Source organism: Saccoglossus kowalevskii, chromosome 11 (genome assembly GCF_978046115.1).
Source record: "Saccoglossus kowalevskii chromosome 11, keSacKowa6.1, whole genome shotgun sequence".
Taxonomy (NCBI): Eukaryota; Metazoa; Hemichordata; class Enteropneusta; family Harrimaniidae; genus Saccoglossus; species Saccoglossus kowalevskii.
Genome location: NC_140651.1, coordinates 30,868,152 through 30,895,641, shown reverse-complemented (window position 1 = coordinate 30,895,641; position 27,490 = coordinate 30,868,152). Strand labels below are relative to the sequence as shown.

Here is a 27,490-nt window from a genome sequence, read left to right as displayed (position 1 = left end):
ATTCTGAAGAACAAACATGGGATACCCAAACTCGTTTTTGAATGTCGAACTTCAATTGTATGTATTTTGTTTATTTATCACTTCAAAATGGCCGAACAATATAAGGTGTAAATGGTACAGAGAAGGCGCAAAGTCAGTGTTTCCATGGGAACAAGTTTGAGAACCCCTAAATTGTATCTGCTCTTTGTCATAAATTTCTAGTGCTTTTAAAACTTTTACATTTGTTAATATTGTAAAATAATTTTTGTTTTTGCCTGGAATTCATTTTCCCTGAAAGGATGAGTAAATGAAAATAAAATCCAGTGAAGATATCCTTTTTCTTATATTTTACATTCAAATACAGTTCATACAAAACAGCCAAAATGTCTCTTCAGCAAAAATTACTATACTGTCATTAGTAATGGTATCATTTCTGTGCAATTGAAAGAAAAGTATGCATAAAAAAGTACTGCAATGCTGTTTGTCAATTTGTCATCACTTCATATTCTGGGTTTATTGTATCACAGTCACAACAATTTGCTTGTCCTTTTCTATTTCAATCATGCCTGGTTACATACATAATTCACATATACTAGTATATTACATTTTGGGATACACATACACGTCCATTTGTTTCTTGATCTGATTCATGATGGCCGAAATGTTGAGTGACCATGATTGGAACAAGTATTTAAATTATACCTGTCAGGCTATTGAGATGAATCATTGGAAACATCTTACGAATAAAAAAATTACGATACAAATTTGTTATTAGAAACAATACAATGAAAAAACCTAAAAGAAAAAAATAATTGTGTTTTTTGAGACGTAAGCATCTTGTAATTATTATTCACACTACAATTACCGGTCAGTAAATTGTGCTGCCAAATAAGCACTGTATTGGATCCGGATCATTGCGCCCCCACAGTTAGGTACGGATTACATTTTGTTTTCACCTATTTTATTGTTGGTGGCGCACTTTATCGAAATGGCGGCCTTTGTATAGAAATGAAAGCGGCATATTTTTGTCAGTGCTTTTGCTGAATCAGCATTGGAAATGAATCATTTTGTACTGTTAGTAGATATATTGTTGAATCAACGGGGAAACCGGGCATTTCACATTTAAACACGCGAGGGTAGTACATCATGGATCGAATCAGGAGAAAACTCAACGAAATCAACGAGAATTTCGACTTCAGTAAGAAATGTGTGACCGCTGACAAACTCAATGAACGTGGATTAACAGGTAAGTTGTATTGCATGTATTCTCTATAGTTTCAACCTATGTATTCATCAATAAGTGTAAATGAAAGTGGTAGGTGTCTGTATTATATAAAGCGTATATGCTACTCTCACTGTTCACTGTCCTGACCGACGCGGTGGCTGCAATGCCACTTGTATTCTGTATATTGCATTGTAACTTTATTATTACACTACTGAAGCCATCAAAGAGTTTAGAATAGTAAATTACAAAGCCATAGCACAAGAACAAATAGTGAAACAAAATGTTCACATGCAAATAAAGTGTTTTTTAGATATTTTGCCAAAAGAAGATAATAATTCCTACATGTGTTTAATCACATCATGTTAAATGATAACACAGTACTGTGTGTTAATTTCACCAACCATTATGTTTTAACTTGTGTCATCACTTTAAGTCATTATCATAATTTGTCAAATGCAGGAATCACTCTCCGTCCATACCAGCTTGAAGGTGTCAATTGGCTCATACAGCGTTGGCATAGAAACCATGGATGTATTCTTGGTGATGAAATGGGGCTAGGAAAAACTTGCCAGGTTAGTACACAATTTTTTCTCTGCAATGCATTCGCTAAATATCAATAATATATGAAAATATCAGAATATCACCAATTCATAATCATTTCTCATTTGTAGACTATTTCATTCTTGACATACTTATATGGGTCTGGAGATCTTAAAGATCCTTATCTCATCCTCTGTCCATTATCTGTTATTCCAAATTGGAAAAATGAACTAGAAAGGTAAGCCTTAGAATTACTAATTATTAATTAATATTCCTTATCTGGTCAAGTCATATAAAAGTACATAGGGCTGGGCTGGCAGGATAACGATTTACAATGTAAAATATTTTATAGTTTAAAAATACTCAAAAATGGGCAAATTATGGCAGGAAAAAAAATACAAGCTATTGATTACTAAGTATTGTGTATTTTCAGATTTTCTCCCAAACTGAAAGTAATGCTGTACATGGGAGACAAAGATAAACGAGAAGAACTCAGGGAAGAGTCGTCCACAAAAAATTATGATGTATTTCTTTCAACTTATGAGGTGAGGGGTAAATGCAAAGCATTGTGGGTATGCTGGGAGGTTTGAAAATGAGGTAAATGCATAGTATATAAGATGGGAATTTGAGTACAAATGCATTATGGGTAGGTATGTTGACTCAGCTATATGCAAATTAAACTTAGTATTTTATGCAAATATTATACTATCGACACAACAAAACCATTCCCTTCATCTTTATCAATCAAACCAGAAAACCAATGTGCATAATCACGTCCTTTGAAAACATTCTAATGTTAGTACATCAGTCATATAAAATGTGAAATTTAAACAAATTAAGGGATTCTGTCGATAGTAAGATAAAGTATTTATCCACATTTAAAATAAGAATAAAAAATTGTGCTGAGAAGATGCATGTGCTCAATTGAGAACCAAGTGTCCAAAAATTGTAAAAATGAAATAGACATGCAAGTAAACAGTGTCATCACTGATTGAAATTAATTTTCTAACTTTAGTATTGGTAATATTAGAAAAAAATGCTCAGTTGGTTTTCACTAAAATTCCACTCATAGTTTTTTTTTTAAACATTATTGATATTTAATATACAAGCTTGCCATGCCATCCAAAATAACCTGTGACAACTTTTGGATTTGATCTAGGTCTAGTTGAAGTGTTAAACTGTAACAATCTGACCATGTACAATTCTTATATTTGTAGTTATGTCTCAAGGACTCAGCTTTCCTTGGTAAGTTCAAATGGACTTCACTGGTCGTAGACGAAGCACACAGATTAAAGAACAAGAATTCACTTCTCCATAAAACATTATTGGAGGTAAGGAGTTGCAAATTGGAAGAGTTGATAAGTTATCTTCTAACTACAAATGTTCAAAGTACAATATAACATAGTGACAAATGTAATAATGTAAAATCATCATTTCATTCGTCTTGTCTCCACAGTTTGATATCAGCCACTGCGTACTCCTGACAGGAACTCCAGTTCAGAACAATCTTACCGAGTTGTTTGCTTTGTTGTCGTTTGTTGCACCATCCATTTTTAAAAGCAGTTATTGTGAAGAATTTGTAGAGTCATATAGTGATGTCAAAGCTGACAGTAATGGTATGAACCAATCAGATTTCTGCATATTGATCATGTGTTATGAGTAAACCAATCAGAATTAATTATTACATTATGAGTCTTATGACTAACCAACCAACCAACCAACCACATGCTTGCTCTCTAACCATGTGACTGTTGAGAACCAATCATACTCATACTCAATGGTTCACACTCAAGTAATGTGTGTATCATTTCAGAGGCAAAAGAGTTGCACTCCATATTACAGCCACTTTTACTACGTAGAGTTAAATCAGAGGTAGTTCTGGATTTGCCAAAGAAGTCAGAAGTTATTCTGTATCACGGTATTTCAGATATTCAGAAGACATATTATAAAGCTATTCTTACTAAGGATATAGGTGAGAAATGAACAACCTATGAATACATCATCATTTTATGGAATTTGAGTCATCTTTTTATCATATACTGAACCTGTTTACAATGATGATCAAGTACACTTCGGAATTAAAACTTTGTGATTAAATTATTGTAGTTGTTCGAGTATAAATCTCTTTGGGAAAACGGCAAATTGACGAAAAATTAGGGGGAGGCTTATAAACAGATAAAATTTAAAACTTAATTCTCCGAAGCGGTAATTTATTCATAAACAAATCGCCACGTGTACGATACCAGAGTGTCTTCATCGACTAGCATCGTCCAAATTAACTTGAGGGTCAGCCGTTACGCCCCGGGGCCACTAATCACTCTTGGGTGCTTTACTAAGTGGAACAGCATTCGACCCTGCATTTCATGTGAATATTGGTCTGTACGTTTTAGGTAACAAAAGAATATTCTAAACGAAGTTTCAAATAAAAACTAACACAGCTGCATCGCTTTGTAGCAAATGATCACAGTTGCGCAGTCTGGTCGTGGTGTGTTTCACAATTGTTGATTATTTATATAATAACATACAAAGCTTATACTCAAGCAGGGGTTTATACTCGGACAACTATGGTAATGCATACTCATTTCATTCATTCATTCATTCATTCATTCATTCATTCATTCATTCAATCATTCAATCATTCATTCAATCAATCAATCAATCATTCATTCAATCAATCATTCATTCATTCATTCATTCATTCATTCATTCATTCAATCAATCAATCAATCAATAAAATACAAATAAATGAATACATATTTAGAGTCTCTTTAATTATGCATATAGTTGCAAGGTAGTAGTCTTAATATTTTGTTTTCTACAGATGCATTCCAGAATCCTGATGGTTCCAATAAAACCCGACTAAATAACATTCTTATACAACTCAGGAAGTGTGTCAATCACCCATACCTCTTTGATGGTAAGTGAACAATAGTTTATCCCCTCCCCCACTTGGTATCCCACAATACATCAGTACCGGTAAGTACAACCAGAGAATCAGAAAAAGCAGGAGCTTTTACTAGCATTGTGAATCTCTGTTTAAGTATGATTTTTCTTTGAAAATAAAGAGTACATGAAAATAGAAATAAAAATGAAATTTTCATTCACTGGTTGTTAGTAACAGCTCATCAGCATACTGTTATGTAAGTGACTTTCAGTAAATGCATGTATACTTAGTGTTGTTTGTTTATATTTTACTGCAGTCACACTGTCACAATATTACACTAATGATTTAATCTAAAGTTTCTCTAATTTATCAATTACTTTTACTGTATGTAAAATTCATTAACTTAAGCATATAAAAATATCATTTCAATACATTCATTCATACTTATCTTACTAAATCCAATATTTAGCATTGGATAGAACTAGTGTGCATACTGTCCTGTGAATTTATGTAATTTACCTCTTATCTCCTTGGTTACTGTTTTTTATTTCTTTTAAATATTTCTGTGCCAGACGACAGCCTCAAGCTCCCTGCTGTGAGGCTGACCACTGACAGTACATGTTTTTAAGTGAAGTATTTATGGAACCATAATACTGTTGACTTATTTTTTCAGGTGTTGAACCGGAACCATTTGAGCTTGGTGAGCATCTAATAGAAGCCAGTGCAAAACTACATTTACTGGATCAGCTTTTATCATTTCTGAATTCACGCGCACACAAAGTATTGTTGTTTTCACAAATGACAAGAATGCTTGATATTATACAAGATTATCTAGGTTACAGAGGTAAGTAGATGCTTAACACCCCCTGCCTATGTGTAAAAGTGGATTGAACCAAATAGAAAAAAATTTACAGTTGCCTGCACCACTGTTTGGGGTAGGGGTGCTAGGATGTTATTGAGGGACTGTAAGATTGTTTCTTCCTCACATTTCCTGTCAAGTTTATATTTACTGTGGCATTATAACCTACATCTTGTTGTCATGATAAAATACAGGTATAAAATTGTTGGAAGGCTTCAATTTTGTCACAAAGCAATTGCAAGTGTGTCTTGACTAGTTTGACAAATTTATTAATATATATTTTTTTATAATTCATTTTCTTCCAGGCTACAGTTATGAACGACTTGATGGCTCAGTCAGAGGGGAGGAAAGATTTTTAGCAGTGCGGAATTTCAATGAACAAGACGATACATTTATATTTTTACTGAGTACAAAAGCAGGTCAGTCATTTTGTTTCAATATACAAGTTGTTTGGGTGTACAGGGGTTATGTATTTTGTGACAGTGTCAGCAAAACTGCACATGAATAAGGGTGTGCTCACACAACATTGAATGTTTACATACTCAGAGTGGCCAGTTTTTAGAGATCTGCTAAAGGTCGTATTTACAGACAAGTAAATCCTGAAACAGGTTTACTTTAGCCTTTTCACCCCCAGTTCTCTCTTTTCATCATAAATTCACAAAATAGTTCTGTTTATAGTCTGCACTTTCCTTCAGAAGATTGGGACACAAATAGCCAAATTAAAAAAGAATGAAAATTAATTCAAAATTAGGGTTCATATAAAAAAATATTGATGAATATAAGAACAATTTTGGTGAGAAAATCTGGTGCTGAAAAGGTTAAGATGTAATAGGGTATTTTGTGAATACTACAAAATATTTTTGTCTAAAAATGTTGAATGATTTTTTAAAACAAGTAAAATAACCTAATGTCATTATTTTATAGGTGGACAGGGACTAAATCTTGCCAGTGCTGATACTGTCATATTTGTAGATAGTGATTTCAATCCACAGAATGATTTACAAGCCGCTGCTAGAGCACACAGAATTGGACAAACCAAGTAAGTAGAAAATAATATTAACTTCTATTTTGATTTAAGTGTTGCAGTTGTTTACATGAAATTTGAACACATGCCACATTTTTTTCCCTCGTTGGACGTAGTCTGTCCATTGTCTTTTCTCAGAGACGCCTAAACATATTTTTTTCAAAGCTGGTACAAAGACAAGTCATAATGACAGATATGTGCACATCGACCAACTGGTGACCATTTTTGTCCAAAAAAATTAACATTTGGACATGTCATCAACGGTTTCTCAGACATGCCTTGACCAATTTCATTCAAACTTTGACATCAGTCGAGGCTGGTTACTGATGCACGTCATTTTTTTGTGTGTGATTCGATTTAAAGTGGCGAACTGGTGGCCATTTTGTGCTCTGCCTACATTCAGTGTACTGTGACCAAAGAGTCTCTGTTAATTTAGAATATAAATACACACTTCAGTTGGCCAGTAGTGAGCTGACATCAGATCATGTTCATCATCAATCATGTTGTTTTGTAAAGTAGTTAAATAAAGAATACAGCTCTAGTGGTTTGTGAGAAAATTTAATCTTTGATGCAATACATCAAAACTGTCTGAATTTAATTGGATTTATTTCATTTTTCAGACCTGTGAAAATTATTCGATTGGTGGGACGGGACACAGTGGAGGAAATAATTTTAAAGAGAGCTGATGAGAAGCTGAGTCTCACAAATACTGTTATTGAAGGTGGTCAGTTTTCACTGGGGGCAGCTGGACCAGCAGAAACACCACAGAAGGTAGGTTGTAGTGTGCATATTAATCAGCTAATTTGCATAAATATGAAATGTATTGAGTACAACATTAAGGAAGGTAGGTTTCATTAACTTTGCATATTTAAATCTTGATATTTTTATGTATAATATTTTGCATAAATATGCAACATTGTAGAATAGGTATGTTTTTATTAATTTGCATATTACATATTTATATGAAAGACTAGAAATACTACAGAAGTAGATTATAGTGTGCATAGTAATCAGGTAATTTACATATATATTGAATGTCTATAGACGCTAAAAAAGGCATGTTTTGATTTATTTTGCATATAGATAATTATAAAATATAATTCGTCAAAATTTTGATATGATAAGGCCCAACAATAAAAATAATTTTTCTGGTCAGTAAGATTCCTCATCACTCTATTCTTGAAAATCAATTTGATCATATGAGTCCTTATCAAAAACTTACGTAATATAAATTATAGTGACTTTTTTAGGAAACATTATGCAGTCAGTTTAGAGTGATCGTCATAATTACAGTTTTATTAATTATTAGTTGACTGATATGCTGAAGTTTGGTCTTGATAAATTATTTGACTCTGAAGAAAAAAATATGAATGAGAAAGACTTCAAAAAGATCCTTGGAGCAAGCATCAATGGTGAATGGCAGTTGAAAGAGGAGGCAGATACCATGGCGATGAAAGAAGATGATGAACTTGATACCTTAGAGGAACAAGGTTGGATTTATTTTAAGCCTTTCATTATTTTCTATTTAGATTAGTAATTTATAAATCATTTGGATCATGAATCTAATGTATTTGTTAATGTGGTTATTTATTTTAGCTAACATGTATGTGTTTGAAGGCAAGGACTACTCGGTGGAACCCAGCATGGCTGATCAAAAGGCGTTTGACGATTTAATAGCAGGTGACAATGGATTTAATTTTCTTTCCAATCTGTGACTATTACCTGAGTCATAGCAGCACATTTGGTGTTCACAGACGTGTCTAAAAGTGATATTTTTGACCTTGACATTAAATTGGGATTTTCATGTAAAATATAAAAGCTAAAATTCACAGTGGTTTGTTTTAATTAAGTATCTGTAATGGTTTTGGGAGTAGTTTTATTCCAAAAATTTAAATAAATATTCCAAAAAGTTAAATAAATGTTCACTCATCTCAAAGCAGTTGAATATAAAATTATTTAATATTCAGTTATTTCTGCCATCTGTCTGCTATTTTCTACTGTGCACGAACACGTTCAGTAGAAGTTTGCTTTGTAGTGTTATAAATGTGTGTACTGGTAATTCTCAGAGGGGTGGGGGGAGGTATGAATTGGATATTACAAATGCTTGAGATATACTCCACTGTAAATGATTGTTTTCAGTCATTTTTCTTCAAAAACTATTTGAGCAACTCAAAAATGTTCATGTTTGGAGTTCGAACCCCTGAAGTGACAGCACACACACAATGCCTATGGTACTGCATTGTCACAATACAGATTCATGTACTGGACATATCTTGTTAAACAAGCATTCAATGACATATTGTTTTAACTTGATCATATTCTCCACTATTCAGGTGAGTTGTCCTTACAGCAAGAATCAATGTCAGAGAAACGCTTAATGAGGAAGCACAGAAGTGCCACGGCAACTATGCTACCACATCAGTTGCCAAGCAGAAAGAGAAAAGTACTGACAGATGAGGAGAAAGAAGAGAGGAAGAAAAAGGTATTGATGAATAAGTTTGAGTTAATCAAATTTTACTTTTACATCAATCTCATTGCGAATTCCATGCAGAAAAAAACTCATTCTTGTTGGTTAAATTGATTTCTTGCAAACATTTTAATACAAATCAATTTTCTGTTATTTTCCTAAAAAATCAATGTTAGTTTTTGAATTGGACAAACACAACTTTAATTTGCTTACTTTTGGGACAAATTTTGTGAAATGCTGGAACATGTCCAAAAATGGATTTTAAAATATAGGGAATCGAAACACGCGTATGTGATTAAAAGTCCTGAAAGTTTGTTTACGTTACTCTTTGATTGACAAGTCACTGTTGATGTTATATGCAAATGAGTTGCTGGCCTCAGTTACGGTGCGGCGATGTGTAACTTCCTGTCCGCGACCCTGTTTAACTTACCTCAAGCGCTAACAACTAGTCTTGCAAACTACAAAAAAAAAGACAAGACGTAGACGCTTCCAGCATGCAAGCGGAATACAAAAAACATACAGTTGTAAATGATAAGTAAACTTTGTCACCTTTATCTCGCAACTTGTTGACAACTTCTAGTCTGGCAGCTTCCAGTGGAGTACTGTTAAATATTTTTTTTTTTCCACGCAATTTTTTCTCCGAAGGCATTATAAAACTGACTAATTTTACATTTGTCGTTTCGCTGCAACGATCACTGTGCTGATAGCATTACGATGTAATGATGGATAAACACCATTCAGACCATTGCTATGCTGTCATCGATAACTAACTTTTCAGTGGCAAAATACACAAATGTGAAATGCTCGGTTACTTAAAAATACAAAAATACCTGAAAATTACAGAAACATCGGCAACGAGATGCTGTTTTTAAACACCGCGGAAAAACCACACACTCTTGGTTACCTTAATCGGAAACCCCCTTGTCAGCTAGCATGCATCTGTAGCGATGTGGCAAAGTACGTTGTATGGCCATGCTCGGCGACCTCTGGTACTATGGCACTCTATGAATGAGATATTTCCAGAGGTCAGGGTTCGTTATTACGGCCCATTTCAACCTTGCCGTCTAACTTCGCACGATCCATTTCACCGGAGATCGTGAAAAACTACGTCATACAGAGTATGAGTTAAAGGTATGAGGAAAGGTAAATTTAGACTCAACCCACCCAATGGCGGTCGCTATGTTTGTATAACTGTATGAATATCTCATCTGCTTTATTGTGTCCCTCCCTAAGTGGAAAAGATAACACGACGCCATGACAGTTTTCACGCAAGGTTTTGACTCCGCGGACGATTTTACGTCCGTTTCCCTAGTATTGTAATATTTTTATTTTATTTTTTTATCTGACGATTGAACATCAGGAAGCGTCGGTGTATGATGGATTTTGGCATGTCGTTGTGATGCAATAGCCATTTTTGTGGACGATTAACGTCACTTTCATAAAATGACCATTATCTCCGTTCGTGTTTTCTGGTTGGTCAGAGAGATTGAAAATTAATTAGCTCTCACAGTTTTTGTCAGTTTGTCTTGACATTTTCACACTATTTTGACAACGTCTCTACGAACAAAAGGACGTCTGGGCTTATTTTTAAAGCTTTGCATTCTCGGACAATGACATTCGAAGTGTGAAATACTGACAGGGATTGACTATACGGCACACATCCTGCTTGACAACTTTGTAATATGAAAACAAAACATACTATATATACGCCTGGATGCCCCTTTGTTAATAAACAACTGATAAACCTTGTGTGAAAGTTTTACTCAAAATAAACAAGAATTGTGCGAGCTACTTAGATTTGAACTTCCATGGTAAACTGAAAAACACAAGTGGAGATAATGGCTAATTTGCATAACCATTCACTCAGTAAGAAGTTTGCTAATGCTCATAATTAAAATGGCTGTAACAGTTCCAAATTTAAAGCTATTATCGTTTTGTAAAAAGTTAAATATAGTGCATAATATGGAGATCCCGTCATTACTTTTTGCACCATGTTTATTTTTGATTATTTATGTACAGCCTTGCTAAATCTTGCTAAGCATTCAAAAGAGATAATGTTTGCACCTGTTATCTATATTTTAAAATCGTCTTTTGAGTATGTTCTACTATTCACAATGCTGTAAAATTTTAACAGTCTATAGCCAAGACTGTTTGGATAATAAAAAGCAAAAAAAAGAAAATTCACTCATGAACCTGCATCTATACCATAAGGGTCAAAGTTGTAAATAGCAGTGACATGGTTAAGGGCCAAAGTTGACAACAGCAATGGTGGCGTTAAAGGTCAAAGTTGACAATTGCAGTAAAATGGTATAACAGTTCCAAGTGTCCCATAATTTTTTAGTGTATTCCCAGGGATTGATGGCTTACCCTTTCATACATTTTAACAGAGAGAAGAAGCGGCTGCAAAAAGAGCAAGACTTTTAGAAGAAGAAGAAATTAGAAGAGCGCAAGAACGAAGAAAGAGAAGGTAAAAGTTTTATGTCATCTTGTTTAAATCAGGAAATAATGTTTGGATTATGAATGAAAAGAGGTATTCAGCTCTACTTGATGGTTGGTAAAGAAGTTATTTTATATTCAATCAAATTATATTAGTCTAAAGGCAGTGGTTGTGGTGAATATTGGCTGCTGGTGTATATGCATAAAACTATATCTGACTAACAACTTGTGCAAATCACATTTGGAGCATCTCTTCATCTCTTACTAAAACAGGTTATGTCACTCTAGAAAGCAGTCTGTGACAAGATTGGTTTCTGTGAGACTTGAAAACATTTTTCATATTGGTAGTTGGTCAGTTGTAGATAGAGGCGTAATTTTTGGCGGCCATAATCTCTACCTACATCAAATTTTAATTAGATTGTGTTGTACTGATTTATTTACACTTTAATTTGATTTTATTCTTTGTTACAGAGATGAGATCTGGAAAGCTAATAGCTATGAGACTTCTAATATCTCTATGGAAACAGAAGATGAAGAGGAAGATGAAGAAGAGATCTTAGCAACATTGGATGAGGAGAAGCAACTAAGAAAAGCTATAAATTACGTCAGTGGTGATGTTACACATCCTGTTGGTACAGATGGCCAGGATGCTATCATAGTACACTGTGTTGGTAAGGCAATACGCACTGCTTTTTGCCTGGCAATATAATATATACCCTACTTCCCCAATCATAAGCCCAGGTGCCTGAACATGGAAAATCAGAAAAATTAGGGGTGGGCTTATACTCGAGGACTGCCTCAGAAATTTTGTTGGGGGTTTACAATTAAGAATATTTTGTTACTTACTGCTCCTATTATCGCTAACCAACCCCTTATGTTTAGTGAAGTGAATTCATGTATAATCTACACTGAGAGATCTTGCATAATGGTAGCAATGCCTGAACATCTGTTGCAAAAGTATAGGTATTTGAACTTAAATTCTTTGTTTTATAGTTCACAGTATCACAACAAAAAATATCAGTGGGGTACATGATGCTGGGATACCCTTACTTTATCAAAATTGTTCATCAGCAAATGTATATAGCACATTATTTAACGTTAAAATTCCCCCAAAGAAGGTTTTTACAACTCTACTGTTTAGACCTATGTGTAATAAACAGCGTCCGGATTACTTTCGGAAATTCCGTCGCGTTTCGGAAAGTTTTAATTTTCAAAACTTTTGAATATTTATTTGTGCTTTTAGGTTAGTGAGAAGGTTATAATAATTTTTCATTTCACTTTAACTCTGTTTTTTTCACCCCTCAGACCCCTTTAAAAAGTCACTTCTGGCCATTATAATGGTCACTATTATCTTAATGGCCAGAATATTTACCAGATTTTTTTAAGTGGCCAAAATATTTACCAGTGTTTTTAAAATGGTGGTTTTAATGACCCATGTTTTTTATACTGGTCAGAATAATTACAATTGCTTTTTAAATGATGGAGTTGATGACATTTTTTTTTGATGGGCATTATAATGGTCATTTTATTTTTCATTACATACATAACATGACCAGTATTTTTGTTCATGTCACTAATATAATGGCCCAGAAAAAAACCTTCTACCTCGTGCGAGTCAATATACGTGTGGGAATTTATTTTTCAAAGTTTTACTGGCGCAAGTACACTTAAATGAAATTTCGCGAATAATGCCTCGATCCCCAGTGAAATTTTATAGTAACGCTGATGCCAGTGACTGCTGGTGGACTACATAACCTGCGGAGTATTTAGATGGTGTTGAATTATAGGACGATTGCTGTACTGCAACTGGCACATCAAGGTATGAATTTATAATTATTTTACAATGACTTCAATACAATATTAGATACTTTTGTTGCTGTTTATGTAGCAGGATAGTCTTTTGTGGCTTTAGTTTTTGTTTTTCAAAAATTATATAAATTAAAAAACACTGTGGCATTTGCTTTATGTACTATCATACCTATTTTTTGGAAAAAAATAAATGTGCAATTTTTTGTTCAGTCATGGCTCACTGTGTAAGTACTGTTTCATTATCATTCATAATTGTCAAACAACAAGCTCCAGTACCTAGGTGTTAATGAGGATTAGCTCCTATGTTTGTTAATACAAGAAAAGTATAAACAAAGGTTATTTCCAACTCCTGAAATCTGCAAAAAACATCAACATAAATTTGTTTCCATTCATGGCAATGTTTTCAAATTATTAATATAATTTAACTGACTGCAAAATGTTTTTTTTTTTTAATTTTCAAAGATTATGTATATTGTTTTTTTTTTTTTCTCTTCAGACAATACCAACAATAGTGTACTGTACATTGAGAAATCTAATTTAGTAACCATGTATGAACTATATATATTATGCCCATAACGTCAAATACCATACAGAATCCCTTTTTCCTGTAAACTAGTATAAGATGATATATGCCCACAGTGTGCAACAGTTCATTTTCTTTGCGCACAAAAAAAACTCCCATACTCAAAATAACTTTTAATTTAGCGTAGATTTAAACTAAATTTCAATTAAATCTAATATTCTTTGCCCATCTTTGAGCCCAATTTGATTTGAATGAGTTGTAGAGATCAATATAAAAGGGAAGTGAACCTAAATGTATGCGCCTAAGGAAGGAATAAACAGAAGACACTTATTAGTAGTATTCAGGCAGAGCTCTTCAGCAAAGGCTAAGAGGTCCAATACCTTAGCCTGTGCTAGAAAAAATTTGCATGAACACAGGCTAAGAAATACTAAGTACAGAGTAAATCTGGTCAGTCCAGAGCCTTAGCACAGGCAAAACAAAACATGCATGAGCGGTTAGTTTGGCTAAAAAAACCATTGTATTCAATGTTCATTTAGGAGATTTACTACTATATTCATAACTTTTTATTTCGGTGTGCCATTTCCTGCATGACAATCAACGTTAACACTTATAGAGAAATTTACTCAAGAAAAAAATGAACTGATGATGAGACTCTGTGCTACTTCCTGTTATTCTGCAATTTGCACTTTCTGAATTTGCTTTGGTATTGTTTTATAACTGTAGAACTAACCTTCCTAGTTACTCTAACTGAGCAATCATAATTAAAATTCCTGCAGCTTTTGCCTATTCTTAATAAGTTTGGGCGTTCTTACCCAGTGCTAACCATCGTTTCCTTCTGTGCATGAACTCAAACATACGAGATTAGCTTAAATCTTAGCCCATACATTGTGTAGCATGAACACTACTATTGAAGATCCAGGGGGCAAATGGGTGAAAATTAAACAAATTATAATGAAGGTGTAATATGCAGTCAGTAAAAGTCCTGGGCGTTTCTGGGTCCATCAAATTGATCATGGGTACTCTGGCTCAACTTGGACAAAAAAATATTTAGTCTATATAACGGGAACAGGGGCATGCTACCATGGGTATCCCTTTCAAGTAAGCTTAGTTATAATCCTCTACCAAATTAACACCTTAGAGAAACTGATAATAAATCTATGTCAACACCACTGTTACATCCTCTCCTGTTTCATAAGCCAAACATGGCTGCCAGGGTGTAGCTACACAAAATGAGACAATTTTGTGGTTGGAATATAATCAGAAAAATTAAATTTGATCAAAATAGCCAAGTCCATTCTCTTGATGCGAGTGAAATTAAAAATTAAATTTTTATTCCACTATGAAATCAGGAAAGGAAAACAAAAATGGTAAGTTTCTCTGCAAGGAAACAAAACTGGCTAAAAGTAAACAATGACCTGTGAAAATTTGTGTCATTATAACAAGTGGATTTTTCATCATATTTAGAACAGATATATAGTGCACTCGTTATACACTGACCAATGGGAATACTAGTAAAAACTGTTTTAGATGTATAAATCTTCTAGGGAGGTTATAACCCACATTGCACATAGGATACTGGATTTTCTTTTGTCTCAGACAGAAGTTGCATGTCCCTGTTTTCTAAGGTCTATGCTTAAATCATAACCATCTGAATACCATTATATCATTTTTCAAATTAAACTGTTTTTATATTTTTAATATCATTTTCTTGATTTTGAAAAAAATATAGAAACAATATTACACTTACTATAATTACTCTATTAGCAGCACATACGCTTAGGTAAATTACAGGGATATTCAATGGTCGAAATAAGTAATATTTTCATGATTTAGTATCCACAAGTGTAATTTTAGAGCAAATATGGTATTGTATCATAATATCATAATTATAATACAATTATTTATTTTGTGAAAGTACAGGGGATCGATGAAGTTGCACATTCATGGTGGCATTCCCATTGTGGAGGGACTCAATAATTTTGTATGTACACAGCTTCCTATTTTTGAGAGACAAAATCATGCAGCTGCATTGTTACATAACATTCTTTTGTCTCTTGTCTTGTAGGAAGTTAAATCCCCCTATTGTTCTCAGAAATTAGGTTCCCAAGTACAGCAAAGTACTGTCCTAGTCTCTCAAAAGACAAACTGTGTGTATATATGGCACAACCCCTTAATATATTCGGTTAGGAAACAATTTGATTTTATATTATTCTGTTGTCTAGATGCATTTTTCGATATTTATATTTTTTCAATCAGAATGTACCGGGTATCATTTTTTGGAAGTATATCTGAGTTGCATAGGGGAGAAATTACCATATCACAAGATGTCATTTTATCGACATTGCTATTTGTGAGGACAGAAATATGCCAGCATACACAGACACCACAAACATTTGTTTCCAAAATTGGTTACAAAGTGTATTAATTAAAAACTGGTCATTGTAAGCTAATAGCAAACTGAATTATTTTTTGCAGAAAATGACAATTTATAAAAAGGAAAAAACTATATATATGGGACATAAGAAGTTGAAGAACCAGGATTTATGGACGTTAAGGGAAGAAAAAAGTTTAACCAGTATTGATGGATGCAATGGTTTAGCATTCACATGTTTATCAGTTTTACGCTTGCACACAGATTTTGAAAATTCCAATTGTGTAGAGTCACTGTACATTGCTTTCCATAATATTGAAAAAATCCTGCAGAGATCAATAATCGGGAAAAATTTGACATTCCTACATCTTGGAGAAAAAATATTTTACACTAGAAAAAGAATAGCACAAAAACAAAGAGGAGAAAAAACATTTTGCACAGCCCCCTCCTTAAGCTAATCGCCTCTTAATAAAACTTGATTAATATCTGGAGGAGTATGACATTGCAAACCTAAAATACTATTATCCACTAAAACAGTCTCTATGGCTGTGCACTACATCAAAAATAAAACATGGCATACTTTTAGTATTGCTTACATATACTTGTTTTGTTTAATGTTTTCATTAATTATTCAATTTCTGTACTTCATGTTTGTACACTGAGCTGAATAATTAAGATGATGTTTTGAAGCAATGTTTTAACCCCCTCCCTCCCCCATATGACTTTTTTACTTTGCAAAGCTGTACATCCCAGATCTTTAGTTGTTTATGCATAGACGGTCTTTGGTTATAAATTATTTACTTTCCAGTCATTTTTTGAAGCGTAAGCCTTTGTCATACTTTCGGCTGTGGTGACTTCCTGTCATTATGCTTTTGTTTCCCTTTGGTTAGCTAAACATAAACGCTTGTTAAAAATCACACTTGGAAGTGTTAAATTATAGATAGTGTTATCTGGAAATGTAAAAATAAACTTCTAGAAATGTGTTATTCAGTTCAAAAAATAAACTGGCTGCATGCAGAATCTCAGAGAAACAATTGCATGTACATGCAGGAATAGACGGATGTTGCAGCAGCAGAAGTTTGGGCCTGGACATTCCAGTCGCATTTTTAAAATGATTTTAAATAATGTACATATTCATAACAAACTGTTACATGAGAGGGGGCAGAGCATGAAATAATATTTTAGTTTTGGAAACTATACAAAGATGTGTGTTTCAGTTCAGTAATTCAATACATTTGATGAGCCATTATTAATAGCACACTAAGGGTTAGATTTGAATAGATTCCTAGTGAGATTGGTGCATTCTTAATTAAAAAAAAAATTAAAAAGTTTTACTGCTACTAAATTATACATATGTTTGGTATAATTTATTGTAAAACATTAATGTTGTTGTGAAAATAGTTTTATACAAAACAGTGAAAATTTGCCAAAATCCTTGTATGTGTTGCCAGTGATATGCTAGTTTCCATTGTTATTTAAATGTACTCATCAGGGAGGTACCGGTAATCCATTACAAAACATCGCTGATCCACAGTAGTCTGGTTTCAGGCTACACCAAGTCACAGTCCTTAGAAGGACTTTGACCAAGTGCAGGCTAAGATTTAAGCTAATCCCAAATGTTTGCATATCATCTATACGCAATTGTGTTCACTCACAGGAGGGCCCAACAGTTATAGCACAGGCCACAGTGTTGAGGGTCTGTGCACTGACTAAGAACACCCAAACTTGTTTCCCAAGGGAAGCAGCAATTATGAACAAACAAATAAACAGCAATGGTACAGTACCATAACTACGCTGTTAACCAAAATAAACCAACCACCATATATTTTTCTCCTTTAATATTTGTTTTTTCATTCCTTTTCCATGTTTTATTGATTTATAATGCTTATTTTTTTTTATTAATATCACCAGTTTTTTCAATTGTTTTTTTTTAAACCATTGTGGTGCTTCCGATACGAGTTTGCTGATAGTTGATAGAATGGAATTTTTGTGACGTTGATTGGTACACTCAGAAGCAAAACATCACATGTGCAAATTTACATTACACCCCAAAACGGCATGCGCACGCATGCGAAACACCATATCTTTGACTTCTGGAGAAGTCGTCTACTAGTATCCCACCAGTCATCACTCCGTACACGCTTCCACACTGATTGGGTCGCTGTAGTAGAGCATACAACAACTCCAATTTGGTTCGCTGTCTACGACATGCACTAATAATACTGTTTCTGTGCATCCAAATAAATGGGTCCGTCTTTGCTCGCTTTTTAGTGCACGTCGCTTCATAAATTTGAACGAAACATGTCAGCAGCAGAAATGTTGCGTTCGTAAACAGCTGCTTAACAAAATCATCGACTGATGGCACCCCTTAGCCCGTGCTAAGGACTGGCCCTCTCAATGCATGGTCGAGTCAAAATGCAAACATCAGCTTAAATCTTAGCCAGTACTTCATGTAGCATGAACATTACTATTGTCCAGCATTATAATACCGTGAGCAAACAAACATGCCATTCACTGGTAAGTCAGCTAGCTACACACATGGAGCGCTATGCTAGACCCCCCCCCCATATAACTTACTGAACCACCCAACACCGTTTTGTACACATGCAGTAGTCGTGGAATATTTTCACAGATATTTTTCATATCGCATTAAACCATTCATAATAGCAGAATATAAAAATGAAGCAGAGCATCATGGGTATTTTTTAGTTGATTGTGTCTAAGCCACTTTAAAATCACCTTCCATCGACCCGGTCTTCCACATAAACTTCTACAGTTTATAACACACATTATGAAAAGTTACTGATTAAGTATTTCAATGTAAAATGTTGTAGTTTGGGTGTATTTGAAGACTGAACATTTGGTTTTTTGTCATTATAAAAATGTGAATTTTGTTTATGTTTGAGCTTAACCCCACTCATAAAGACGGGCTCTTTTTTCGGATTAATAACTCGCTGTTTATGTGACTTTTTGGAGTAACTCCCTGTGAGTTTTTGGAGTAACCAGCTGTTTATGTGACTTTTTTTTGGTGGAAAGTCAGTTGCTGAGTATTTTGGGGGTTGCACACTGTTCGAATGTTCAGTAGTGAATGTCTTGCTTGTTTGTTCAAGGTATTATAATGATAGACAATGCCTTTATAAGAACAGGAAGTAGTACAGAGTCTCATTGTCAGTCCATTTTTATCTCAAGAATGTCACAGAATGTGCTTGTAATGATTGTCAAGTTTAGTATAGTTATGAATAAGAATAGTTATGAATATAATAGTCAAATTTTCGAATGGACATCAAGTATAATGGTATTTTGGGTGATTAGCCTGGGCTCATGTTTGCACAAACTTCGTTAGCGCCCGTGATAAGAGTCTATACTGTATTTTGAAAACAGGTCATCTTATATGTTTAATAACCTATTGCATTACACTATACAATGTATATTATTAAATCAACAGTATCAAGTGCATGATCTGTTGTGATTTCAAAAACAAATTAACCCAAAACTTCATATTATTTCAAGATATATAATTCCTTATTTCAAATTTTTCAAAATCTTGTATTTTACGTTTACCTACAATTTTACTGGCTTAAAATTGAAGCAAACTGAAGCGAGGGAGGAAAAAGAGGAGAGCTGTCAATCCCAATGTGCCATTACTGGGTATATCTGTGACATGAAAAAAAAATGACCATTTTATTCATATAATGAAAAATAAAATGATCATTATAATACCCATTAAAAAAATAGATTGTCACCCACTCCATCATTAAATAAAAAAAAACTATTATTCTGACCAGTGTAAAAATAGTGCTCATTATAACTACCAGTTGGATTTTACTGGTCAATATTTTGACCATTAAAAAAGTTCTGGTTGATATTCTGGCCATTAAAAAAAATAGTGGCCATTACAATGGCCAGAAGTGACTTTTTAAAGGGGTCTGAGGGGTGAAAAAAACAGAGTTAAAGTGAAATGAAAAATTATTATAACCTCCTCACTAACCTAAAAGTATGAATTAATATTCAAAAGTTGTGAAAATTAAAACTTTCCGAAGAGCGACGGAATTTCCGAAAGTAATCCGGACGCTGTTAATATCTTTTTGTTTCTCCTGTTTCTATGATTGATTTCAAGCATAACACTGGATTTCGAAGTAACAGAAAATCATCTAAACACTAGATTTTGAAGAAAATCATCTGTTTGATATTACTTCTATGTAGTTGTGGTGTGGTTATAAATTTAATATTCATACAGTATATGAATATTTCAAAAACTTCAACTTTACACAATTTTGAGAATACAATAATTTTTAAAATAAAAGAGCTATTTGCAAATGTCATAAAAATTGTATTGTTTTACCAGATTCTATTGCTAAATATTATTATATGCATGACCTAACATTATGTCCTGTCAGTTTGTAACTGACGATTCTTTTTTGTCTTATTATTACATATTTATTTACAGATGACAGTGGTAGGTGGGGTACGGGTGGCCTATTTTCTGCAATTTCAGCCAGATCCCCACAGCCAGAAGAACACTACCAACTAGCTGGTAAAATGCAAGGTAAGACTGTTTGCACCCACCCCCTACCGGTAACTCACAATTGTACTGCCCTCAAGTGTTTGGTTGGGTAATTCTATTGTTTTTATTAAATCATGATCAAAGTGAGACTGGAAAACTTGTGTGCCTGGTAATTATTTTTTTAATTACAAAATGTGTTCAGACAGTGATCATTTTTGAGCTGAGAAGACGACAACAACCATTCTTCCAAATTTCTCATTCAGTATGACAGTTTAGTTTAGATTCAAATATGGTTACCAATTTTTGGTAGTCCATTCATTCAAACAGTTACAACAACCTGCATTTTCCAGATTAGTCTGAAGAAATAAGCAACTTAGGGAGTCGTATCCATTCTTGGTGACAAAAGAATCACAATCTGCGAGAGGACTCCATAGCATGATAATCTTTCTGGTCTGAAGGAAATACCTAAAACAAAATACTGTATTTTGATGTATTTCAGATTTAGCGCTTGGTGATGCTCATCTTATTCCCATAGATGATGTGGAGAAAAGAGAAGATGGAAGAGACATGGTAAGTGTCAAAGGTCAAGTTCTGTAGGTTCATCTATATTGAACTTGCTTAACCTTTTAATTTCTCACCATGATTTTCAAATTTTTATGAATCTTGGTCGACATTTTTGATAAATATTGAACAAGTTATGCAGGTTTATTTTGTGAGAGATTATTAAAGTGACTTTGGCATTCAAGTAAAAGACCTTGTAATTTTCATTGAAATATAAAGAAATGTTATAATGTGATGCCTAAGCCTTAATATTAATATACCGGTATGTATTTCTGAGGTCCTGAGTGACATGCGTCATTTAAAAATTTGAAATATTGGCTCCTAAATAAATTTAGTTCTTCTGTTTTTCACAGTGTGCTGTCATCATTGCACAACACAGAGATAAAAAAGGACGACTATCTGGTATTAAGTTATTAGCACTCAGCCAGGGGCTACAGAGAATCTACAAAGCAGCTAAGAAAATGAATGGTGAGTCTTCACCCCAATGGAATGTGATTACTGGTGTATCATTAACTTTCAATATGATTTTGTTATACATAGTTGCTATGGAAACTGAGTTGAGGATTATGTTTTCACCCCTATCTACAATATATATAATACTGCAAAATGACAATTTTATACAAAGCCGCTCAGAAAATGATGATTAGATTGAATGGGCCAATATTATTTTATTTTGTGTTATGTTTTTTGTTTTTTAAATTTGAGTGTAACTGGTCTAGACTGTGAGTAGAACTGTGCCAAACTAGATTGATTAAAACTACATGATGTATTGTAGTGTGCATACTAACCTGGTTGAGTTAATGATTTCAGTCCCATTAAGTGATCAGTGGTTAAATCATTAAGTACACCAGGACAAAATGACTTTCTTAAATGTGGGCCAAATGATACCAGTAATAAAACAACTTTTCTTCTCATTTGTAATTTCTTTTTATCTGTCTTGATAGCAAGTGTTCATCTTCCTCGTATTGGCTACGCCACACATGGATTCAATTGGTACGGTACCGAGAGACTTATCCGAAAACATCTATCGTCAAAGGGAATTCCAACCAATATGTATCCTTATTTATATTTGAAGTTCCTGCTACATTTGTATGACCTTGAGAACAACTTTGAGTTGACGTTGATTTAGTAAGATTTTGTGTCAGAATTTATTGAATTTGAAAATATATATAGTTGTATATAGTTATTTGGCATTGCGCACTCTCTGGTGGAGAACAGTGTTTCTTTCATTATTTGAAGCAAAGCTAATCATTCATTTTTACCGGATACAAGTATATTCATTCTTATGATAAATAAACGTAGAACAATTGGGATTCCACTTAGCATTAGAAAATTGTTTACATTTTAAACCATACTTAAAAACAAGCTGAGATATCTCTGCTGATAGCAATGTTTATGTTATGATATGTTTAATTAGCAATCAGACTTGCGCTTTTCAAGCAGAAGTAAAAAAAGTGAAAATTTGACAAGGACAACGACAATTGACAATCAGTAATAGGATTAGTCCCATTCAATGAAGTTGACGATGGAGCTAAAAAGTAATCATGTTTTTGTTGGGTCAGTTGACAGAATACTATGGGCGTGTTCTGAAATCGTTATTTCGTCTAGATGACAAACTTCAATTTTTAATTTTCATAGTTGTACAAGGTGGAGAACACCCTTCAAGCTGTAGGAGATTTCTATTTTTGTTCAATACATGAAAATACATGACATGTACCAAACTTGATCAAACATCATCACTGTTTTTTTTATCCAATAGAATTACCTTCTTAACTTTCTCACAAGATATTATTTCCCAAGAAAAAATAGAAGTCTACAAAAACAACTTTCCAATACCGCATCCAATGATGATCCTCAGCCTTCCACATCATTTAGTGATGAAACTCAGCCATCAACGTCAAAGTCCCATGATGCATCTGATGAAGATTCCCAGAATGCAATTTTGCCTGACTTCCTATCTAGGGTTGCTGTATACTTTCATGAAATTGATGAGAGTGAAAGAAAGAAACTGACAAGATTTCTGATTGCATATCCTTTCAATGTTACTATAATCATTTAATCAAGGGAAATATATGCGTCTTTTCAACAAACACCTCAGGGTTTTTTCTAGAAAAAAACTGCAAGAGGGAGCACTGCAATTCAGTGGTGCCACCAAGTGGGGGAGATAGGGTTCTCCCTAACAGGGTGTGGATTTGCGATAATTCTAAGTTAATATGGAGCATTCTATGGCTTCCTTGGCGCCAAAATTACTATCAGAGAGGTCATGGTTGAAGACTGTGGCCACATGTGATCCCTGTCAGTCAATCAGAATTTGATGGTTGCCAGAGGATCTGCTCCCCAGGGTAAGGGGGTGCATGGCCATGGCATGAAGGCGCTGCGCCCCTGTTGCCTTGTATAAACAAATCCCTGCGTCTATTTACCACATTTTGTACTTTATTCGCATTAACACGACACCTTCTGATGCCATTTATTTGGCTATCCATGGAAGCTTTCATAATGTTTTTGCAATGATCTCAAAATGCAACTGTTACTATAGCATGATTTGGGAGCAAAAGTCATTGTGACCTCCCCTGTCTTAAAAATGTCAGTAAAATAGTCAATATTTCATGAAAATTTGTCTTCCAAAATATAAGTGATTACAATATATTCAGCTCATTATGAAGAAGTTTTAAATAGGCCTTAGAGACAGACTGCTACCAAGATCTTGTGACAGAACCATAAGACGTGTTTTTCTCCATAATTATAATGCAATATTATGCATGACCTCTGAAGGTCACACATCCTGGTACTTTCACTATCAAAGAGAATTTCCCCCAAAATGCTTGTTGTTAAAGTTAAACTGTTTCATATGGTTAAAGATATTGGTGTAACATTCCAGAAAATCAATCACTTGCAACCTTTGGATCCAAACTAACAGGAGACAATAGAAGACTATTTGATGAATAAAAACAAATCTTATGGCTCTCCCAATGAGATCGTGGCGGCCATTTTGTTCTAAAGTCTGTTGATAAAAACAGGACAATATTGATTGCCATGTAATCCAATTTAACATAGTGCATATATTACATTCGTTGATGATCAAATATTTTATTAAAAGTTTTCCAAGTTCTCCATCAAATACTATTATCTCCTTAACCTTTCTCACTTATGATGGTGACTTACACAAGCAAGTTACCATGGAAACCACTCACTTCATCGGCAACATTGATGTAGATGCTGAAACTCTTCAGTTGGCCAGTAAGGAGAACCGGCACATTCAGTTGGTGTCAGTACAGTGGTTACAAGACTGTATTGCAAAGAAAAAACGACTGTCTGAGGAGCCCTATAGAATTGATGTGTAAATGAATGGTGGCCATGTACGATGATCTAACATGCTGCATTGCTACAAATAATAATTCATAATCATACACAGTGATCCCTCGCTAAGTTGTGGGTGGTGGGATCCAAGCAAAAAAACCAAGACTTATTGGGGGGTCGTGACTTGCCGAGGAGCCTTGTGAAAGGGGGGGGGGGGGGGGTTCATGCATTGAAAATGGGGAAAAAGCACATACACATGCTTTTCCTCATTCTTTACCCACCCACGAAAAGTGGACTAACCAACTGCTAGGTCACGTGCATCCCCTTTACTTGGTTTCACCAGTAGACAATGAGAGTTTTTTTACGTACAGTCAGAAGTTGCTAAGTTGCCCTTTAAGATGCATCGAATAATTAGTTCTTGTAATTCAAAACTTGGCACTACACAATCAAATTTTTGGGAGCATCCCACTACTCGCGTCTTATCTGAAATCGCAACTTACTAAGGTGTGACTTAGCAAGGGTTCACTGTATATCATAAGGCACTAGAATACTAATTGATTTCTCATAGTAAAAATACTCACGTTTAGATTAATATAACTCATCCACTGATTCAAACCAAATAGATTTCAGTTTATCTGTAATACAGTTACCAATCACATGCATGTCAGATCTCAGTGACCAGTTACATTTATATTTGTTTACATTTTACACATCAATTAACTGTCAACAAATTAAATTACAAATTACCAGATTTCAGTTTAAAAGAATATATTGTCAAATTCCTCAAAAATTTTTTGAGTATAGAATATATATTAAGAGGGAGGGCAAGAGGGGGTAGCACGTACAGGTTACAGGAAATAAAAAAGGCATTTTATGTTTTTACAGAAAATAAAATGCAAAGTTCCATTTACAGTAATAAATAGGTTTTTACACTTTACAGATAAAGCAAATTCCTAATTTTTATAATATTTGTGCCAATCTGTGTTTAATAATCAAAATTGGAAATTGCGTATGAATTACGACATTTAATTTGGAAAATGCTTTATATGCTTACAAAAAATAATATCTTTATACAAATTACAGACAAATAAAATTGCTGATTACATTTTACACCTTACCCATGTCTACCAATTTACCAGGTACGTTTATTTAAATTACATTATTACGAAAGTAAAAACAATTGATTGCAGCTTACAAAAATATCCTTCTATTAAATTAAGTATTAAAGCTGTCAACTTGACACTTTGTTTACTAATAATCCGCCTTACATGGATTGATGTAGAGTTGCACTTGATATTGTAAACATACTGTTGAACTTAATTTGTAATTTTTTATGATCAATAATGTGATGTCTGTAATCGTAGCAGTGATGCATTTCTGAATCTGATGGAAGACAGTATCGTACACTACATACTGTAAAATACTTTATCTTAGCTGGAATAAATTTTCGCTGAAAAGACTTTTTAGATGTTTTGTATGGAATTTTTTTCTCACTGATTTTTGACATGTAAAATATAGGAAAAAAAGGTATATTCGCTGAATATTTTCACTGAATCATACCTTCAGCGAAAATAGTGAAAATTTATTCTGAGTGAAAATATCATATGTCTGTTATGTATTATATGTGTTTTACTATAGATACTGTATATTTGTAAATGAAATTGTTTTCTATTTTTGCTAGTTATTTGAAAAATATTAAATATTTTTTTTTACTCAATATTTATTTATTTCTTCATTGATGTATATTACATTACCATCATCAGCAAAACTATTTGAAAGTCATTTGAACTCCATAACCTTGACTGAATTATACTGATAGAAAGACATATTGCAATGTTTATAGACTAAACTTCTGAAGTATGTTCTAAGTTTTCTTGGATGTAGTGGTATTGTGTGAAATTAGTCTGTAATGGAGGGAATAAATGTCTATACAGAAAATCAAACTAATTTTAATAGAAAATGCATCAAATATTTTGTGATATAGTTCAGAGAATCCTGCATACAATTCAGTGACTTGACACCTTAAGATGCTGAAAACTTGACCGAATCCACGGATTTAAGCTTCAGAATAAACATTTTTGGGAAAATTCTCGCTGATAGTGAAAGTACCAGGATGTGTGATCTTCAGAGGTCATGCATATGTCACATAATTATGGAGAAAAGAAATAACGTACATGGCAGATACTGACACCGTCACTAAGAATGTTGTGTACTTGGAAAGTTGACAAAAGTTTACTTTTTATTGTATCATATTCTGGACAATTAGGGGTTGACAATTAGAAATGGGGGAAGGGGGTGATCTGTGCGAAAGAATTTGAAAGATTTTTCAAAAAATGTTCCCAACATCTCAGACATGTAACATGATGCATTCCATTTTCAATGCAAGTTCTGTGCAATGCAAGTTCTGTGCAATGCAAGTTCTGTGCAATGCAAGTTCTGTGCAATGCAAGTTGCAATTCTGTTTCAATGCAAGTTGCCTGTTGAAATGCTCCACGAATTAATAGCCAAAATAAATAAGAAATCAAAGAAAACTTGGAACTCCCAGGTGCTGAGAATATTGGAGACACATTAAAAATTAATTTAAAATTTACTTGAACTTGAGATATTGATGGAAATAAGGTAACTAATATGAACAGATTTAAGTGTAAAACTAATAAGGTCTGCACAATGTAAAAGTAATAGGATCTGCGTAATGTAATATATATATGTACCAAGTTTCATTGAAATGTGATCAGAACCAAAAAATTATAAATTTTTATACTAATTGGAGAATTATGAGCAAATTTTAACCCAAAATTAATCAGGCTGTCTATTGTCCTAGAGCATTTATGTACCAAATTTTAGTCTGTGATGATCAATAAAATGTGATGAGTACTCTTTAAAAGTGTCCTAAAAATCCAATGAGTGGTTTTTTAGACATCAGTGCAACAGCCATGGAACAGCAAAAAATTAACTAATTATGCAAATTAGGTAATTAATGTCGCAAGTCTCATTGAAATATGATGATTAGT

The 27,490-nt window shown here is 33.7% G+C and overlaps 1 protein-coding gene across 1 annotated transcript; it reads left to right on the top strand.

The window, feature by feature from the left end:
* The first annotated feature begins 936 nt into the window (after positions 1–936).
* Positions 937–26,196, top strand: LOC100371581 (ATP-dependent chromatin remodeler CHD1L-like). The gene is made up of 23 exons (XM_006819753.3): positions 937–1,225; positions 1,664–1,776; positions 1,876–1,982; positions 2,178–2,289; positions 2,962–3,075; positions 3,201–3,360; positions 3,558–3,716; positions 4,566–4,661; positions 5,302–5,472; positions 5,793–5,906; positions 6,412–6,526; positions 7,132–7,282; positions 7,821–8,001; positions 8,108–8,191; positions 8,845–8,993; positions 11,366–11,445; positions 11,886–12,085; positions 20,565–20,663; positions 21,121–21,191; positions 21,536–21,650; positions 22,127–22,235; positions 22,968–23,210; positions 24,328–26,196. The coding sequence occupies exons 1-23, from the start codon at positions 1,126–1,128 to the stop codon at positions 24,521–24,523; spliced, it is 3,039 nt and encodes a 1,012-aa protein (XP_006819816.2). The 5' UTR covers positions 937–1,125; the 3' UTR covers positions 24,524–26,196.
* The last annotated feature ends 1,294 nt before the right edge of the window (positions 26,197–27,490 follow it).